General features: G+C 40.2%; 2 protein-coding genes across 3 annotated transcripts; one reads left to right on the forward strand and one right to left on the reverse strand.

Annotated features, from left to right (window-relative positions):
- Positions 1 to 1,116: 1,116 nt before the first annotated feature.
- On the forward strand, positions 1,117 to 7,069 carry LOC311261642 (aquaporin-3-like). The gene is made up of 6 exons (XM_084360459.1): positions 1,117 to 1,289; positions 4,726 to 4,852; positions 5,080 to 5,217; positions 5,359 to 5,474; positions 5,574 to 5,791; positions 5,889 to 7,069. Exons 1-6 carry the CDS (start codon positions 1,182 to 1,184, stop codon positions 6,088 to 6,090), a joined length of 909 nt encoding a protein of 302 aa, XP_084216585.1. The 5' UTR covers positions 1,117 to 1,181; the 3' UTR covers positions 6,091 to 7,069.
- Positions 7,070 to 14,719: 7,650 nt separating this feature from the next.
- Positions 14,720 to 20,428, reverse strand: LOC311261263 (uncharacterized protein). 2 transcript variants are annotated; one of them, XM_084359753.1, is made up of 6 exons: positions 20,233 to 20,428; positions 18,714 to 19,117; positions 18,371 to 18,524; positions 17,566 to 17,685; positions 17,150 to 17,240; positions 14,720 to 16,287 (listed from the first exon to the last, which is right to left on the reverse strand). In XM_084359753.1, the coding sequence occupies exons 1-6, from the start codon at positions 20,282 to 20,284 to the stop codon at positions 16,089 to 16,091; spliced, it is 1,020 nt and encodes a 339-aa protein (XP_084215879.1). In that variant the 5' UTR covers positions 20,285 to 20,428; the 3' UTR covers positions 14,720 to 16,088. The 2 variants fall into 2 exon arrangements, with proteins under 2 accessions (XP_084215879.1, XP_084215878.1); XM_084359752.1 differs by having other exon boundaries at positions 18,371 to 18,527; positions 20,233 to 20,420.
- Positions 20,429 to 20,474: the final 46 nt, after the last annotated feature.

Consider the following 20,474-nt stretch of genomic DNA (forward strand, 5'->3'; position numbering starts at 1 on the left):
AAATAAAAATATTGAAAATACTTTTGATACATTAGAGTTTTAAGCACATTTTGATGATAGCAGAGTGATAACAGAATCATACATTTCCCCTTTCTCTGTTCTCTCTCCACCTTAATGTACCAAACTGCTAATTTATAATGCAAAGATACTCTTAAAACTAGGCAGATTAATGTAGACTGGTAGCTGGAGAGGTGCCAGTTCACCTCCTGGAAACTGCCAAGGTGCTCTTGAGCAAGGCCCCAAAACCCCTAACTGCTCAGGGCACCTGTTTACAGCTGTTGTTTATATCGCAGTCCCCTTGCTCTGCAACTTCTCCATACTTTCTCTTCTTCTTCTTCAGGTCACTTGTGAAGATATTGAATAATGGAAATTTACCACAATCAACTTATCCTGAGCGTTTTATTGCGATTTCCGATAAAATCTTATATTGTCTCATCTCTAGCTGAGAGCGGCAAACAGATAAACATGCATTTGGGTCAGGCAACACTGTGGTTACGCTGTAAATCAGTTAAGTGAGTGTTTGAAATAACAATACAGGTCTAAATTGCATATAATCAAAATCAGAAGGATGTGATGCATACAAATCTCTGGATACAGAGAATCACTATTATCACACTTACTATAAAGTGTCCTTTTCTAAATTCAGTTCTGAGAGAGACAGAGGAGGCATCCTTTACTGTTTTTCTGGGCCTGTAGCTGCCTGTTCTCAGGGCCTGTAAATCTCACAAGTGAGGAACTGCTGTTAGCCAAACATATTTGGAAAATTAAAACTTTCAGATAAATATCATAAACCTGAAAAATGTGGATAATTGGTTTACTCACAGGAGAAAGTAGAAGAATCAAGTTGCAGATGCACTATGTTAATAATGAGGTCAGTGAAGGAGCGCTCAGGTATAGCAATGTAAAGCGTGCATGTGTGTAAGAGAGAGTGAGAGAGAAAGGAGGTGAGAGGGAAGACCAGTGAGGAAACCAGGGAGCGTGAATCACACCGTGACAAGCAGAGAGGCGTGGTGCAGAGGGGTGGGGCCGAGCTCAGGCTTGGCACCCGCCCCAGTCCAAGCCCATCTTGGCTCTATAAGAGGAGCCCGGTCCTCCCAGCTTCACTCAGCCTCTCAGGAAAACCTAGATCTACCCACAAGTGCCTGTCCTCTGACAGTCTCATCAGCCTCTCGCAAGAAAACATGGGCAGACAGAAGTTGTATTTGGACAAACTGGCCCGGTTCTTCCAGATCCGGAACCTGCTGCTTCGTCAGGCCCTGGCAGAGTGTCTCGGGACCCTCATCCTTGTGGTAAGTGTGCCTCTGTGTGTGTTTACATTTGTGGATGTATGGAACTTACTGAAATTGGTGTTAAAACTGGTGTTAAAAAACAAAAAAGTTGCCAAGCTTTATGAAAAATTTAGACTTAAGTTCATTCTTTGAAATCACCGTATGTTGATAGTAGTTGAACTCTGGTCCTCTCAGGGTGTTTACTCTCACTATTCAGTGTGTCTGTTTTCTTTTGATGTTGCAATATGATCAATACCTCTCTATATGACAGCTTTTGTATTCAATCATTTTTGCATTAGCATGTTTGAAGAGTGATGAATGATTGCAACATGAACTGCATGTTATTTATAAGCCACAAACGGACTTCAAAGCGAGCAAAATGACTCTTTGCAGAGGGACAGACCAGGTGATTACTCTCTAATTGTGTAAATGAAGGGCTGTTTACATTGGCAAACTGAGATCAGAACAAACAGGTAAGCAACAGGTTGTTCGGGGACCGCATGAGACAAAACTGTATTTACTTGGAGATAAGATCCAGGATCCCGGAGCCTCAGCCTATAGGACATCCTACTCTTGCTTCGGTGTGTGTTGGAACAACAACAAGTTGATGTCAATGCCACATAATAACTCAGTATCACAGGCATTAAACTACGCACTGCGCCTTTAAACATCAGGGTTTTTGCACAGATGCATTCCAACAGACAAACAGGGTGTCTGATTAAATAACAGCTCATCATCCAGTCATAAAAGCTGCTCATTTGACTATTTATCTGACTTGATAAATAAAAGAGACGCTTCTTTTATCTACTAAGTCAAATAAATAGCCAAATGATTCCACCCCCTAATGTTCTGACGTCAAAAAGACGCACTTCTTTTATTCACTGAGTCAAATAGATGCAGGCTCCGGCTTTCTGCACTGACAAAAAAACCTAATTAAACGCCCTTATAGCTGTAAAGGTTACTGCTCTATAGGATGCACATGTCTTGGTAGAAAATTGGCACAAGGGGTAAAATGAGTATTACAAAGAGTGCCTTAAATGCTCATACAAAAACCAGCTTAACCAGCCTAAAGGCTTCTGTAATGGTTTAACATTCACAGTTCAGAGTGTTGAGTTCAGTGTCTCATCTTATTAATCCCACAGTGATTAACAGAGCCTGTTTTGAAGGCATAGATGCGTGATACCTTTACCTTTAATCCAGGTCTTCCAGAAATGTACTGTAAGTAACTTAGATGTTATATGAAATCAGTCAATTATATAAACATGCGGTGGAAAACTACCACAACAATACGTAAGAGGCCAGGATTGAAAATACTGTACAATTAGTCAGACAATCTAAGACATACCGTGACGACTGGTGGCACAGAAAGGTGTGGTGCAGTCACAAAAAAGGTGACACATGTCGATGGCAGCGCTGGGAGGATCAGTGGCGTAACAGTGGGCTTTACAGACATAGCTAACATAATTTCCCTTCCTCGATCAGATATAACAGAAGTCTCTCTCCGACTCTGTCCCGCTCTCTGTTTACCCTCTTCTCTCTTCAAAACATGTTTCAACCAGTTACCAATTGAACAAAACCAACTGGTTATTAGTAATCAGTTACTTTTAAAGGACGACTTGAAGAAATAGCATGTGTGAGGGTGTGTGTGGGTGTGTGTCTGTGCCTCTTTGTATGTATTGATCCTGGCATTCTTGGCACTGCGTCACTGTCACTCCAGGCAACTTGTCGAGATCACTGAAGAGGATATTTCTGAATTCAGTTCATGCTGAAGCCATCTACAAAAATAGTCACGTATTAATCAACTTTTTGGCCACGGGCTGGTGTCAATATAGTGTGTGTGGATGTGTCAGAACTCTGTCAGCGCAGCATCTAAAGAGGCTTTGAAAAGATGTCCTGAAAGGGCGCTTATAGGCAGATAATGCCTTTGGGCATCCCACTGTAACTGTTTTGTTAACCCCTCACTTCAAACCTTTGTTCCCTGCTTGGAGAGAAGCTGCAGGGGGGTTTCTGAGGCTCTTCATCCTGAAATTGAAAAGATCACACAGGTAGTGTTTTAGAGAGTGGTTCCAGGCCAGCAGATTCTTTGCCTTCAGCTCCTAAACAATTACCAAATGTGGGTTTCAGTAGGCAGACTGCTGTGGGGTGTTTTTTTATAAGCTCCCCGACTGTGTTAAAAGCTGGGAGTAGCTGCATGGACGCATGACCAGCTGAATCAGCCGAATGAATGTCGGCCGAGGAAGTGGTAGGGTGCCGTTAACTAACTGCAACATTATGGGGCAAACATGCAGTAGCAAGGTGCTGGAATTCTTTAAAACAGTGAACACACATACGCTGGTGAATATGAGCACTTCGGAGTCGCTAGTCCCATAATGCGGCGGGGATTTAAATGAGACCTTTCTGGTGGAACGTGATCTAAGTAAGTAAGTTGGCGCTGGCGAGCTAATGGTCCATCATTTGCAATCTGATGCCTCTGACATTAAGGGAAACTCTGTGATGTGAAAAGTCCTGAGTTTCTGATTTTTTATTGTCACATCACACACGTTTGTCGTGGCATAACATCGCGGGGACAGAAAACTAAACAACTATGCACAAATCCAACATGGAGCTGATTTATGTCAAATTTTTCCAGTAATGGCTGGCCTCGTCAGGGGTGGAAAAGAGTTTAGACTGCCCAGTGATGATGAACTCCCCTCAGGCGCCAGTCCCTCTGAGTGTTTTCCTAAAGCTAACCTCAACATCTGAGTCCTGTGGTCTGACTGAAAGCATCCTCATCAGGGGGTTTAGAGAGCAGCAGGCTAAGCATTGACCACACATATTTCCTTTTCCCCACAAATACAAAGACGACACGGGCAGACACACACAAACACATAATGACACAGTATGCAGCATAAACAGTATGGCACCTGCTTTGCAGGACTGCTGCTGCATCTAAAGACCACACATTCTGTTAATCCGTCTAGTTTTGAAGGGGTGGGTCACGTTTTTCCCTCATTCAAAGTGGAAACTGGACTTCAGTTCTTTTTCCTTCTGAGATAAATCAGCCGGGCAGCGGCAGCAGAGAGTTCTGCCCCAATCAAGGTCAACACGGTGACCTTTCTCTACATACAGTATACTGTGCTCCTGTGTGCCATCATGAACACAATAGAGCTCATTTAATTCTGAGTAGAGCTCATCTGGTTTCACTGATAATGATCACACTGCTTCATTTCACCCCTCGGTTTGACCTTGATTGGCTGACAAAGCACCAAATGTACAGCACTCGTGATTTTTATACAACACAGATACCGAAAAGGGTTGGAAAAAGTTTGTGCTGGGATATTTTAAAGCCCTGATGTTCAGGACCTCTTCAGGTGTCTTTTCATACATGGAACGAGGAAGTTTGACAGAAAACGTTTTTGATATGTGTAAGCATGTCGATGGGACCCAGTGTGAACTTGCTTTTTGACTCTCTTTCCAGATGTTTGGCTGTGGTGCTGTGGCCCAGCTGGTTTTGAGCGGAGGTTCCCATGGCATGTTTCTAACTGTCAACTTCGCCTTCGGCTTCGCTGCCACCTTAGGCATCCTAGTCTGTGGCCAGGTATCAGGTAAACAAACTTTTATTGATTCAGTATTATTACAGGTGCATGGGAATACTTTCTTTGGATTACATTTCCCTGCCAAATTCAATCTGCAGGACCTCATTTTAACTTGTTTTGCACGTTGTATTGAGTCTGCATGTAGATCATTTTGTGTATATTTAGGTATTGTTATTGCAATATACATTCATGGTCTTTGATATGTGCTGACATACTGTCACCATCTACGATTGCAGGTGGGCATCTGAACCCCGCAGTGACGTTTTCCCTGTGTCTGCTTGGAAGAGAGCGCTGGAGAAAGTTCCCCATGTACTTCCTCTTTCAGACAATCGGTGCTTTTTTCGGTGCTGCAGTCATTTTTGGCATGTACTACGGTAAGGACCGACTCCAGATGTGGAGCCAAATTTGGAGAAATAATGTTTCCACAGCTATATATTAAGAACAGATTTAGGTTTTAACACTCCAAACAAAAAATGTTTTATGCCATATTTATTTTGTTGTTTGTTTCCCTTTAGATGCCCTGTGGGACATTCCTGGATGTTTCAATGTGACTGGGCCTAAGGCCACAGCTGGTATCTTTGCTACCTACCCTGGAAGACATCTCAGCATTGTCAATGGCTTCTTTGACCAGGTACTTTTTTGAAATGTGGAAACATCTATCATTCACAGAATGATACAACTCAACAATCCAACTCATGGTTTTCTTCTTTATTGTCCTTCCCCCAAACAGATTATTGGCACAGCAGCGCTCATTGTTTGTATTCTGGCTATTGTGGATCCATACAACAACCCCATCCCTCAAGGTCTGGAGGCCTTCACTGTGGGATTTGTGGTTCTGGTCATTGGACTGTCTATGGGCTTCAACTCTGGCTATGCTGTCAACCCTGCCAGAGACCTCGGGCCACGTCTTTTCACCGCTATGGCTGGCTGGGGCACCGAAGTTTTCACGTAAGTGCACAGACTTGAAGCATTTTTCAAATCTCTATGTGAGCACAAAATAAAAACAAATGATGTTTACTGAACTCTTTTTTTTGTCACTCCTCAGGATTAGAAACGGCTGGTTCCTGGTGCCCGTTTTCGCCCCGTTCCTTGGCGCCATCATCGGTACGATGATCTACCAGGTCATGGTCGGCTTCCATGTGGAAGGCGAAGTACGTGACCAGAAGAGCGCAGCGGAGGAGAATGTCCGACTCACCAATGTCACCAGCAACGACAACTCCAAAGACGGCACCAAAGAAATGCACTGAGTGTGTTAATTATGAGACGTTTGACTACAGACTTGAACTCATGCATATTCTGTAAATAGTGACCTAACACCAGCATTTTTCCTTCCAGCCACATTTTTTTTTTTTTTACAAACCATTTTTACAGCTGTTGGGTTATCTCCCAAGATAGCTGTGTGTTTGTGAATTCTGGCCACTCTCTTTTTATCATGTGATTGTATTATGTGGTAGAGGAAAGATTGTGTGTAAGTGTAGAAGGGAGAAACACAACTTAAGAAACACAGAATTACATTAATTCTTAATGAAAATGGTGAATATTTGGATCTTAGTGTCTATAACACTCCAGTTTGAACAGTATTGTATTCTTTATACCAATGTAGTTGTATGTATTATTACAGATTTATTTACAGTAGATGTACGTCGGCAGATTTCCAAACCAATTCCTGTGTATTTTGTCAGTCCAGAACCTTTCACTGTTAATATTTCAATTCAGACAAATTGTCAGGAAATTGGGAAATTTAAATTTCAAACCCAAAAGTTCAAATATCTGCTTGAGAAGAATATTGTACGTAGGCTACATCAACATCTACTCTGTTGTTTAGAGCTGACAGATGGGGGTGAAGCTCCATCCTTCCCAACATTCTTCACTTCACCACAGACGTCTCGAAGCAGCTATATTACAGCTGCTGCCTTTTTATATTCGCTCTCTTTGCCCTGTAAAAGCCCGAACCAGCAATCCTTAAACAGGCTGACGCTTGTTGTGATATTTCACCAGCAAACTTGATAACTCACCCTTTGTATGAAACCTTCGTAGCCTTCTAGTTACATGCTGGGAAATATCAGATGTACTAACAAATGACAATAATCTTCTTTATATGTACAGCACCATGTAAACCTATTACACTGTCTTGAAATTGTTGTGTCGATTGATGTGTTTGTATGTAGGTTAAGGGGGAAGGGATGCTTTTGTACTGATACAATAAAGTTCTGTTTTTTATCACTACATGAATGTGGATCATGTTACCCTCTCGTTACTGTTCATTCTTGCTTGTCACAAAAACTTCTCATTTTCTCAGGGGGGTGACTGTAATCAGATTACACCAGAACACAACTCAATTGAACATTCTAGTCACACCTCTCTGTTAAAAAGTGTTCAAAAGAGTTTGCACAGGGGTCAGACGAGGTAGGGTCGGCAAGATGTGTGCTGATTTTTCACAGTGAAATAATTATTTTGATTCCATTTAATGTTCAAATGTCTTTGTAAAAAAAGAAGTATTATGCATCAAGAGAAGAAATAGAATAATTGAATAATGTGGGAACTATTAGGTAACATTAACTCAGGGAAGTGAAATGGAAGTGGAAAATACAATTATACAATATGAATTACAGATCAGCTCAGGTCAGAAAAAAGCTAAAATATTTGTTTAAAATGTCTGTTTTGGGGATTCTTGACAGTTAAGAGTGTCAAGCCTGTGTCCAGAGTTAAGAGCAGTGCAGGAAACAAGACTACACAGTGATTTCTCCGTTCACTCAACTGTGCTCTTTAATAATGATTTTATGTTCCCAAAAGCAGACCTGCTCCATCATTATGCAGTGCGCAGCAGTATTTTACACTGCTATTTCAAGGCTACACTTTATTTCCAAGCATACCTCAGTATCCACAGACCAGAACTGGGCTACCGTCCTTCAGTGCATGAATCAAATCAGCCCTGGTCCTCCATGCCAAGGGCTCATTTTCACAGAAAATCTCGCCTACTTGCCATTTATCAACACAATATGTAGACATGAAAACATACTTTCTCCTTTCTGCAGCTTAATACGCCCACTCCATGCTTAATCTTTGAAAAGTGAGTTTCACGAGTGTCACACAAAAGGGAAGGAAGAGTTTAGGTCTTGGCAGGCCTAGATGAATCAGCAGTTCAGTAATTAATTCCAACAGGTCGTAGCAGGTCACCTTGCAACCAGAGTTCATGCAACACTCAAAAACATTGTTGCCAAAACAAACTTCCTTCAAGGAGTTGGTTGAGACCAAAAACTATCAGCTTCAAAGTTGACAACATGTCAGTGTTGTTTGTTTTTCCACTGCCCCCAAGTGGCTAAAAAATCAGTTATGGAAGGTTTAGGATACACTACATTTGATTTCAGTTCATCTGAAAGCAATGTGTTTTTAAAACAAATTAAAATTTTGTTTATTATTGTCCTTCATTTAATGTAATTAAATTTAGGAAAAAAAGGTCTTAGGTCAAATATAACATGTGCTTTTAGTCATCTGTGTACTGCTGCCCTGTATTTCTACATGTGTGCCTTTGATAATGATCAATAAATGGTTTTGAGAAACTACTTGACATTTTGGGAAATGCGCTTATTCACTTCCTTGTCGAGTGACTCAGAGCTGGAGCCAGGAGGGAATTAACTTAGCTTAACATAAAAACTGAACACAAAGGGAATTAACTAACCAGACTATGCGAAGTTAAAACATCCAATACGTTGTTGTTAATATGTTGTTTTGCAAGAAGATTTGTGCTGTAGCTATATCCAAAGGGGAATTTGAAAGAAAGGAGAGGAAGTCAGTCAAGCTGCTTCCCCCTCTTACAGTCTTCATGCTAAGGTAAGCTAATCGGATGCTAACACTAGCTCTACAATGCACAGAAATAAGAGTGTTTGTACCAAGCAGGTGAAAAAGCACATTGCCCAAAACATAACAGGATTCCTTTATCATTTGAAAGCCAGACGCTGAACAGAATTGAGCTTGTGATGATGTAAGCTGTCAGCGAATCAAAGCCAGTTATTCACAAGTCGACAAGTTGGAGCATCTTTTGAGCATCAGCAGCAAGACTATTCAAAACAGCATCTTCTGATGAAATAAAGGTTTCAAGCTTCTCCAAGGTGATTTCAGCGAAAACCTTCGTAATAAAATGGACAAGACCTCACGGTTGCCTGGATTTAGGGACATTCTTTCAAAAACCTCATGCTCTGGAATCTTGTCTGTGGTATTGAAGATGTACACAATTGTATACAGTCCAGTCTGGTCCCTTAAAGAGCTGGTCTAAGCAGCACTCACCAACCTTATGGCTGCAGACATGTGTTTCCTATCTTCAGCTGCCCTTCTAGGTACAGTCAGCTCCCTGAGGCTCCAGGAGAATTCTACTATTAGACCAGGTTTGATGCTTGATAGCTCTGTAAGATATTGTTTCAGCAAATTTTCTGCCCTTTATATCGTTGAATTATTATTTTGAAGTGCGTATGATTACTTGGCACCAAATGTAGCTGCTACCAGCCGTCTTTAACTGCATAAACTGGGACTGATCATGCATGTGCACATGCCAAATATTTCCACTGCAGTAATCTTTCTTGGAGGTAAATGCTCATAAATATCATATCATGTTGCCAAAAACTTGCCAAAGATAAGCCAACTAGTTGTAACCAGTCACAAAAACAGAAAAGAAAGATGCTTGTTTCGGCATGTCCTCCGCTTTAGAGGGAAAACAAAGACATGATAGCTTACTTAATCTCAGAGGCAAGGCAGTACATAAGCTTCTAACATTACTTCTTGAAGCAAGAAGTGTACCTAAATCCCACAAAAGCTTGCTGTAAAAAATAAAAAAGACCCCGTCTCCCCCCATTCTGAATGCTTTCATGCTGAAACTGTATTATACCTTCAATATAGAATCCCACATACCAAGTATATTCCTTTATACAGGATCTGGTTCTGAGTATACCTGTAAAATCTTCAATTTCCCCTAGGCCAAGCTGCTCATGCCAGAGTCTCATCAAAGCATTTTCACCTGGCTAGTTTTCAGTGTGGTGTAACACACTTTCACAGGCACAACAAGCTAATAGATATGTGGGAAACAATGGCATTCTTCATCCTCATATTACAAAGAAGACAGAAAGAAAGAAAGAAAGAAAGAAAGAAAGAAAGAAAGAAAGAAAGAAAGAAAGAAAGAAAGAAAGAAAGAAATGAAAGAATCTGTATGAAGACATGAATTGCCAAGATACGTTCAAACAACTTTCACCAGATGTTTTGCAGAGCAATATAATGTATCTCAGTTATATGGAGTGTCAGGTTCAAGCTGCAACACTAATGGTCTGTTTTCTTATGCATAGATAAAAAACACCTGAGGGGAGGGTTAGTACCATGTGCAGGCCATGTGTGAAAACAGCAGTGTTTACTTTGAAGCTACACTGAATCCAAATAGGCGACAGCTACATCAACAAGTTCAATAACCCGACTTTGAGGAACGTGCTGATTCTTATCTACCATTCCCCCCCCCCCTTTTTTTCCAAATTTCTTTGGAATTTCAAAAGAGCATCAGTAACAGAAAACCTGTAATGCAGTAATTAAACCCTCCTTTCCAACAACAACAACGACACAAAAGACACTTTTTTTGGAAACTGGTCTTTCACACACAGCAAAAGAAACCGGTGCTCACTGTGCAGTTGAGGAATCTGAATGGAAATCATCCTAAAAATGCAACTCAGATCCTCAAAACACACAAACACACACACACACACACACACACACAAACAAAAATTCAACATGTATCAGCTGTCTTAGTTTTTTACTTTTTTTGCCAATAATAATTACAGTAAAATATATAAAAAAGTAATGAAAGGTTCATTAGAGTTGGTCCCATTTCTCTGTCTTCTTGTCTGTTAGCAGCATATAACAAAAGTGAAATGAAGTTCGGTGAAAAACAAGGCCAAGAAACCCTTTTTGCAATGGTTTAACCATCCATTATAAATCACATGACATTTTTATTTGTAACGTCTGACCAAGTACTGCAGAATCAAATCAATCTTCCTGGATTCCTTGTACCATCCCAAACACTTTTTAACCTTTCCTCCCAACAAATCTGATCCAACATTCACCAGATTTGGTTTTATTTACCCATTCCTATCATTTGGCATAAAGTGCAATAATTATGAAATACATTGTGCAATTGCAGCCAAAGCATGATTGGACGGTCATTTATCAACGACCAGCAAACCAGCAAAACGTGATTGCATTTCTTTATTCCATGTGCGGACAGGAGGTATGCATTCTCCAACTGCTTCTAGTTAAGTTTTATTCATGGCATTCCAAACTTCCAAAAAAAAAAAGTTCCTCCACAGCTACATCCCATCGAGCAAGGAAAAGAAGTGAAACAACCATGGATATGAGTCTTCGTGACTACACAAAAAGTTGCTCTAGTTTGTTTTTGCAGTTCTTACAGTCGACACTAATTGTAGTTTTATTGATGCAACTGTTTGTGGTTGCACAAGTATTTTTGTGCGATTTTTGTGAGATCCACAATGACAACAGCGAAAATGACATTTAAACGAGCAGTTTGAAAGATGTGGCTGGAATTTTAGTTGAAAACAGTCAACAGCCCTGGCCCGTCCCGTCTGGTAAAACCACTTTGTACAGCACGAGAAAATAGCCCCTTTAGTGTTAGCTGGAAGATGTAAAAGCAGCATGTTCGCTTTTTAATCAACTTTAACTCGCAAAATGTCAAGAAAGGAAATACATTTACACCAAATGTCCTCACTAAAAAGATAAATACAACTTTCTGAATTCAAGTTTCTCTCTTTTACCGAACTAAGATAAGCTTAATTGCCTGTTTACTATTCCCGGACTCGCTTTTGATCCTCTGCTGGTCACTGACCAGGTCAGCGCTGCTGTAAATCACCTGCACACTGTATCCCTTGTCTTCAAACTGCCGTCTGTCCTCAGAGGCTGTGTTCAGTCTAAGTCCTGTGTCCAGCCGTGTTCACTCGGAGGCTGAGCCCGGTTAAGCCGCGTTCACTCCCCACATCATTCCAGTTTGTGGTTTGGGCAGACTTCTATCAGCTAATTGGGTCACTTAGCTCCAAGGCTAGCTGAGCTTCTTGCTAAGGGCAGCTAGTCGCTAGCATGAGTAGTCCGGAATAGTAAGCAGGAGTGAGCTGCTATCCCGACCCCTATAGTTTAGGAACTACCTTCAAATACTTCTTACAAATTACATCTTTGACAGGGATAGGCTTTTTAGGATCATTTTACATACATTTCCAGGTAACAGGTACATGTAATGAGATATTTTGACTAGAAATTTGACAATTTGGGTTTTTGCAATATACATAGTGTATAATTTCCTTTATCTTGTGTCAATCTATAACTCTGAAGAAGACAGATTTAACAAAAACAAACAACACATGCTCACAAGATGTTAGCATGTTTCTTTCTGGAATTAAATGAAAAGAGTGGACATTGTGCACTGCTGAGAAGGAAATGGAGGATGCTCATAAATCTAGAGTCCTTAGAACACATCTGTTTATTGTTGCTTCTGTTCCTTCCTCCTGTCTTTTCCCTTTCATCCGAGTCTCATACTCAAACGTCGTCCCCACACCACTTCACAATGCGAGGGGGATTTTTACGGTTTCTCGCAGGCTGATTGGTATTTTTACAGAAAAACAATCTACTTATCTGAAAGGTCATATGAAGGTCAAGACAGCTTGTGACTTGTGCTTCATCTGGTAACTGCCCTGTGTGGTTTAACTGTAAAGCTTTGGGATGAGCAGGATATAACTGTGGTTTCTCTTACATTGTTCAGGCTCTCTTTACGCTGGCGTGTGCGCTCTACTCTCAGGACCCAGAACAAAAAGGCAGAAGGGATTTTTTGGGAGGACTGGAAACAAAAACACACCTTGTACATAGCAACCATGAGCTTCTCTCAAGAAACTGGGCAACAGAGAAGTCTTTCCCTCCAAGTTGAGCTTGAAAGTTGACCAACAATACCTGCTTTGAGTTATCCACATTGATATCATGTTTTTTGAACGCTCTTTGTATTTTACAGTTTTGATGGTGCACAGAAATAAGCAGGGACCTAACTCTGCTCATCAGAATGGTTTGCAAATGGACAGATCTGAAGAATCCCTTGTAAGGAAACAGTGAAACCAGATATATAATCTGCCAGGTATTGAGAGTGCTGAGTCAGTGCTCTCTCACACACCTCTTATTCATACAGGTGTCACTCCCATCCTCTCCTGCCTCACCTGCAAGAGGACACGTCCGTGCACATACAGTGCAGCCCTTCTTTGGCGGTATTTGGACAGTGACACATTTTCTATTGTTTTGCCTCAGTTCACGAAAATACTGGATCTTATCAAATGAAACAATGGCAACGTGATCAAAGCGTTCATATGCACCTTTTTGGATGAGCACTGTTACGTGCAGTGCAGTGCAGGAGATCAATGATAGGATGATTCACTATTCACACGATTCACACTCCAATGTGCGTACAAAGCCTAAACATAACAGGGAGAGAACATGTGACAGAGCTACGACAAAAAGTAATTAAAGTATGATAAATTTAGTGTTCTAATGACGTTGGTTACACACAGGCCACACAAGTCAGTCAAGCAGAAATATTAAACGGTTATTGGTGAGGCTTAATGATTGCTAAGCCAAAAACAAAAAAAGAATAAAGGAAAAATAACCTGCTTTTTTTGCTCCAGGCATCTGGATGTGTTTTGGAAGGGTGTGGGACGCCGTGTCACTTCCAGGATACTGTGTTGTTCGTTAACATTTGTGCCCTCTAATTAGTATAAACACTACCAGCAGGGGAGGCGGGGTGTTAGCTTTAGGTTTGGTGTTACTTTCTCTCGAACAAAATACAAAAGTATGCATTAAAGCACATATAACAGAGGCAAAAGTATTGGTTGCAAATGCACTTTTGACAAAGCATAGGTTTACATTTTAAGAGTATGTTCTTTCCTTCTGGCAGTGTTTTGTCCAAATACAGTTCTGCTCATTATTGTTAAAATGAAGCAAATGAACCTGCCCAACAACACCCAGGCCTCTCCCAAAAAACAGTAAAACAGCCTTCGGTTTTCTGTTGTAAACAGACTCCTCCTGCTGGGAAGTTTCCGTGCCACAGGGACATGCCATGCTCTCTGGAACCTCAGCATCACAAACATCATCATCAGCTTAACATATCTGTGATTACTGCATTCTTACAACTTGTTTTAAGTAATTACTGTAAGGGGTGCTTTTGTCAGCAATCGCTCCCCCTCACTCAGCATATTAAACTATGGGAAAGGGGTTGCTGAAGTACAATAACCACTGAAGAACATAAGCTTCACATACAACCCAATCGTGAGAATAAGTATTGTTAATGTGCACTTCTGCAAATCATATGATATTTAAAGTTTACATTTCTTTATGTCACAACTTAATGTTCTTTGAGGTTCAATTTCATGTTGTGACAATGCTGTGCTTATAGTCTGTTTGGGTTCAGGAGCAAAAGACTCACAAAATATTATGTCTTGGCTTCCTGTCAAATATCAGTTTTTTGTTGCCACAAACACAGCTGGAAATTGGCCTGAGGTCTCCTTAAAAATATCCAGCGGTGTCACACTTACAAATTTTGCTGTGGTTGCTGGCTTGGCAGCCTTCTCGCTTGCAACTCCACAACCATCCCCTCCATCTCCTGATACAACAGTCAGGTCATAAACATGTAATGTGAACAGAATATGACATGTTTCGGAGAAATGTCAATGTGGTAAGCAGTAAACACACAAATGTAAACGTATCAGTTGTTTGCAGAAATATTAACTGCCAACATTTTATCCCAGCGTCTGGGCTGCTACATAATACATCATGTCACTATGGCGTCATAAAAACAGGACAAGACAATTTTAAATATCCCATTTTATTAGCTATTTCACAATTTAAAAAACTTTTTTAGTTAGAAAACTAATACATTTACCAGATATTGGTGGTCTACCAGTTTGCCACATACAAATACATAAAGTCATCTATAGCTGACAAACTAATCTCCACTCAAGCTGGTTCTGGTGCTGTCAGTAGTATCATACGATCTTCACAGTAATGTTTTTAGGATGAGAAGTTCCAAAAGTGCTCATGATAATGGAAAGTTTAAACATCTACAGATTCATGACAACTTCGCTAAGTTTATCTGCTAATAATGACTGTGTGGTATTACTTAACAGTATGATTAAAGGCCCCAGAAAAAGTGAGCAAGTCGACTTTCAGCGGAGACTGTTTGGTCAACTTGCTTGTCCGAGGTCGAGACTTGAGCTCAAGTCAGTGTTATAAGCACACAATTAACAGTTTAGTTAATACACCTCTATCTAGTGTCAGTATCAAAGCAAAGTGTGTAACAATATGAACAGTACTGAAATATACTGTCAGACTACTAATATTTGAATGGAAACTAGGTTAAGATTTTCTTCTCAAACGTCTTAGCTATTCTGTATGGTTATTGAGTACAAGCTAATTAACAGGTATAAAAGGTATAAATCAGTGTTTCTTGACAAAAATGTATTTTCCTAAAAAAGGTAATTGATCCTAATGTTAAGGGTGTGAGTGTCAGGAGGCATGTGTTGATATGATTTAAGGCACAATATTAAATGACAGCACTGTGTCAAAAGTTCCTCTAAAATTCCTCAAAATCAAGCAAATATGTAAAAGGGACACCTGAGCCGACCCCACAGCAGTGTCACAGTGTCCAACATCAAGGTAAAAGAAGTTTCAGTTTAGGTAAACAAAGATTAGTTTCTTAAGTATTTATCCCACTTAAGGCCTAAGCTGTTGGTTTCTTTGTTAAGCACTGAAATGGCACTTATAGTAAGTCTGCAAACAATACTTAAACATTCAGTTTACAGTCCTTTCATCCAAAAAGCAATCCCTCAAATCTCCAACACAGATGTCAGGACTCTTTTGAAAACTAATAATCCAGCTCATACTCATTTTTTCTATTCTGGCAGCTTCACAACAGCTTTTATCTTCCTGTAGCAGGTGAGTCTAACTGTATGGTCTAACACTGAGCCATTTTGGTTTTATGAAAAGACCGAGAATGCATTGTCAAGTTTGCTCAGTAACACTTTGATTGAAATAGTTCGAAACAACAGAAAACTTCTTTGTTTTTCTTATTTTTTCTCTTCACAACAGACTCATCAGCACACATAACCTTGCACAACAAGCCATACATGCTTGCACAAACAGACCCATGTCCAAACCTACAGAAACAGTACAACCTTCAGGCCTCGTACAGTGGAGTGACAGTGCCATCCTTCCACTCAATCAGGATTTCTCCTCGTTGTAAAGTGGGGGAGGAGTGTGGGAGGCGCATGGCGTGCTCTGTCAGCGGGGCTCTTTCACTGGGCACCGGGGACCCAGGAACACTCCCCTCTGTCCTCGGTGTGTACGACTTTAGAACACAAACAACTTTCTTCCTTCTGGCACAGCAAGACAGAAAAAGACCGAAAGTTGGTGTACATACGCATTTCCCTTTATACTGAATCTCTTTGAATTGTTTTGCCCAACATTTCTTCATTTTCTCCCATAGTAAGGTTTTCTTATTCACGGGTGTCTCTCTACTCAACTATGTTCTTTTTTGGACTTGTGTTGAATATTTTTTTGTTGATTATAGATTTGTATTCATTGTAGTTAATGGATGTGGGTCTCCAGTGCACAGGGTGTTATCTGCTTATAAGGCAGGTCAGCTGCACAGTAAGGCTACAACGATTAATTGATAATTTGTCAAATAATAATTTAATTGGCAACTATTTTGATGATTGACTAATCGATTTGAGTAATTTTTTAAGAAGTATAAAGAAGAAGGCTACATGGTTTAAGTTCTCTGATTCCTGCTTGTTAAATGTGAATATTTTCTACTCTGACAATAAAGTGAATATCTTTGGGTTGTGGACAAGATATTTCAGGATGTCATCTTGAGGTCTTGGAAGAACATGAACAACGATTTTCACTATTTTCCGACATTTTACAGACCAAACAAATTGGTCAATAAACCACATTACCAGAGACACGGTTTACCAGTGAATTTGTCTTAAAATACTTTCTTTTCAGACTAAGCTCAAAAAAACTCAAATGTATCCTGTAAACAATGACATAAGACAGAAAAAATGTCTTGCCTTAGAGAAACTGTTCCCATATCATATAAATGATTAACACGCAAACTAAATGATCTTTTATTTTACGTTATTAATTTATCAATTTATCTTTCCAATATTAAATCTATATAAATAATGATAACAAATATAATCTGTGTGTGTATTGTATGTGTGATTAGCCACTCACCTGTTAGAGTATACATTCAGGATCAGAATCACAGTCCCCAGGACCAGAGCCAAAGAGCTTAGTACCAGCATGGTTATCTTCCAGCCCATCCCTATATATACACACACAACACATCATTTGTTTTAAACAACCCCCACTTCAACTCATATTTACCTCTTTCTAAGCTTTGATTCTTTTCTGTAAATACTCTTAACTGACAAGTAACTCCTTTACAAACATTACAACACACCCACCATAAACTTGCCTAACTGTTTTTCATTCACCTAACTCCATCTAGTGGTGGAACAGTAACATTTATACTGACTGATGAAAACTGTTAAAGCTTCTCTATTGTGAAATCAAACATTTCCACAGATAAAATTGGACATGCAGTAGATGCATTCAATCTTGTACTGATTACAGTTTACCAAACTTACCATAGTCCATACTGAAGAAAATCATGGTGGGGTCTGCAGGGGATTTGGTGCTCAGAGACGGAGGAGTCTCATCTGTTGCAAGATATGTTTCTGTGACATCAACACCTTTTATATTTTCAACTGGAAGAGAAGGGGAAAAAAGACACAAACAAATCAAATGGAAGTGACAAAACGAAACTGCACATCTCAGATGGGGGAACGCGATTTGGTAATAAGAAGGAAATCAGTTCATGCTGGACCAGCCTGATGTACAGGGCAACATGAATCAACACTGTCATTACTAAGTCACAGTGATGCTGTTTCATGGAGTGGCTGGCTGTGTTCCAAGAAGAGGAAAATATTGATTGGCCAGAAAAGCACTTACTAAATTAGATCCTCTGCCTCAAACCAGGCAGGCTGCAAGAGAGTACATAATCAGCACATGGACTCTTGAAACACAAAAATATATCAAAGACAAACTAGTTTGCACACATTTCATTTTAATGCCAATCATTGTCATTGTGTGCACTGTGGTGTAAAAATCCAATCAAAATGCTTTTCAAGCATTCTTGATGGAGGTAACACGTCACAAAGAACGGGAAGAAGAATATCCTGTAGGCTCCTTGTTGGTGCATTCAAACAAATAAAATAATTCAAGCTTTTAGGATCAGCTTTTCTGAATAGCAACCATCTCAATAATATTAATTTGTTATCAAGAGGGATTTAGACTAGCAAAGTCACTGTCCGATTCTTTTCGGAAATGTATGTTACTTTTATTAGTCACAATAAATATTCAGTATACTACTGCTAGTTTTTATGTCCTTACACGGTTCAGCCTGTCTGTGTACACCAGAGATGGCACTCGGAAAAATCCCAGGTTCCAACGATTTCCCCAGATGGTGGAGAGGTTGGTGTTTGTTATGCTTGTTGTCTCTTCCACTGCACAATGTCTGGTTGTCAAGTGCCCGCCACCTGCTGCCCTGCTAATAAAGAAGATGAGTTGAAATAATATCTAGCTTGCATTTAATTTTTTCTAGACTTACTCTTATTAGGTAAAAAAAAATACATTTCCTCCCTAGTTTTTAGATCCTGTTTACATAATCTGATTAATGTCAAATCAGACGCAATGTCACACAGGACCTTCTGTTCCTTATTCAAAATATTCATACCTGCTTATGTTCCCGTGACAGGAAGACCAAGGTGGATTCTAGCGTGGCGCTAAGGTGCAGCCCCTTCCCTATCAAAGTGAGGTGTCCTTTCTTGGAACAGGACCACGTCTGGCTGCTTGCCTCTCTGCCCGTATCCACCGCTGCCACTCCGGCACCAGTCTTGTCACTTTCAGCCTGAAAGATGCAGGGCTGCAGGCTGACACCTTCATACTGCTCTCCTGGTGCAGTCAGACACTCCCCAGTGTGGTGACTGCTGAGAGCCTGGCTCTCTGGGATCCAACGCCATTCCTGTAAGGCTGAGTATTGGCTGCAATCAGCCAGAGACACTCGACCTCCGAAACTTCCTTCTTGCACCTGCAGACATTTTCCCAGCAGCTTATTCTGGATCTTCAAGCCTGGCACCTCTGTGGACAAGACATTTTAAAAAAAGTTGTGAAATTAATTTAGTTATATTTTCTAATATTCATTTCTAATGAATTGATTATTAGAGCAATAGAAACTTAGGTAATTAGTTAAGTAATTTTTCAAGCAAAAATGTCTAACATCTGCTGGTTTTTGTTTCGTAAATGTAAGGATTTGCTGCCTTTTTTGCCATTTATGAAAAATAAAGAGTAAATAAAGAGATTTTGGACAAAATAATTCATTTGAAGACATCACTTGGGCTCTGGGAAACTGTCATGGGCATTTTCCACACAACATTTTATAGATTAAATGATTAATCAGCAGATTAATCAATAATGAATCTAATTAGTAGTTTCAGCCTTAGCTTGTAGCTTCATTTGTAACATAACATGGAAACACTTGTATGTGATATTATATTAAACCTCAAATGAGAAAATACAGGCGTGGGAATTAACCTAATGTCACTGAGCTCAGATATGGGTGAGTTTACAATGTGCATGATCTGCTACTTTTGTAGTCTAGAGACATGAATACAATGCTCCCAACTGAAAACCATATCATACCAAATTCCATTTAAAAAATGTCAAATGTAATGTGTCTTTGCTTCTTTGCAAACGTGTGTCATAAAATATAACCTCAGAGGTTTAAAAAGTGAACGTCTTCTGATGCTTAGCCTTAATCGGCATACAATTGAAGCAGCAGTTTCTTTTAATCTCAATGCCATTTTCACTTTTTCAGAGGTTTTAAGTAGTTAGCGTTATGCAAACTTTAAGCTAGCTGCCATATCAGCTAGCTGAACTTTTCTGGTGATGGATGCAGGACACAAACAGGTTGCAACAGTTTGTAACTTACAGCAGCTCAACTGCTAAGTTATTACTAAAGGGTTTTACTCTTTCTTACTCTCTCTAGCTAATGTCAGAGTCCTGCGGCTTAATTTAGCGAAGTTATGACGCAGTGATGCACCTAGTGTAGTTAATGTACTGGAGCAACGTTAGCGGCCGTCTGGGCTTTGGCTGATTAGCCATCGAAAAACAAATCCACCACCTGCACCAGAATGTGCAGTTATGTTTGCCAGCTGGCGCAGGGAAAATGGAACAACTTGTACTATTTGTCTTACCTTTGAAAATGACAAAGGCGAGCAAACAGACCCACGGCAGCCTCCTTCCCATGGCGATGGCGACGGCAGCCGAGCGCAGAGGGTTTGTTTGGGATCTCCCGTGACAATCCGGCTCGAAACAGGAGCAAGTGCAAGTGGGCGGGAGCAGAACTGCATGCAGCCTCCCTCATGTGCATCCATCACTTGGATAGATGAATGGACACATAACTCTTTACGGGGACATGCATGCCCCCCAAAGTGCA

Source organism: Pagrus pagrus (genome assembly GCF_965226575.1).
Source record: "Pagrus pagrus genome assembly, chromosome: 8".
NCBI classification, from domain to species: Eukaryota; Metazoa; Chordata; class Actinopteri; order Spariformes; family Sparidae; genus Pagrus; species Pagrus pagrus.

Excerpts from the sequence above, each read along its gene's own strand:
- LOC311261263 (XM_084359752.1), bottom strand. The coding sequence starts at position 20,284 with ATGGGAAGGAGGCTGCCGTGGGTCTGTTTGCTCGCCTTTGTCATTTTC. Across the intron at positions 19,118-20,232 it reads CGCCTTTGTCATTTTCAAAG|AGGTGCCAGGCTTGAAGATC; the intron begins GTAAGACAAATA and ends TCTTGTCCACAG. Across the intron at positions 16,288-17,149 it reads CTGAATGTATACTCTAACAG|AAGGAAGAAAGTTGTTTGTG; the intron begins GTGAGTGGCTAA and ends TTGCTGTGCCAG.
- LOC311261642 (XM_084360459.1), top strand. The coding sequence starts at position 1,182 with ATGGGCAGACAGAAGTTGTATTTGGACAAACTGGCCCGGTTCTTCCAG. Across the intron at positions 4,853-5,079 it reads AGTCTGTGGCCAGGTATCAG|GTGGGCATCTGAACCCCGCA; the intron begins GTAAACAAACTT and ends CTACGATTGCAG. Across the intron at positions 5,218-5,358 it reads CATTTTTGGCATGTACTACG|ATGCCCTGTGGGACATTCCT; the intron begins GTAAGGACCGAC and ends GTTTCCCTTTAG.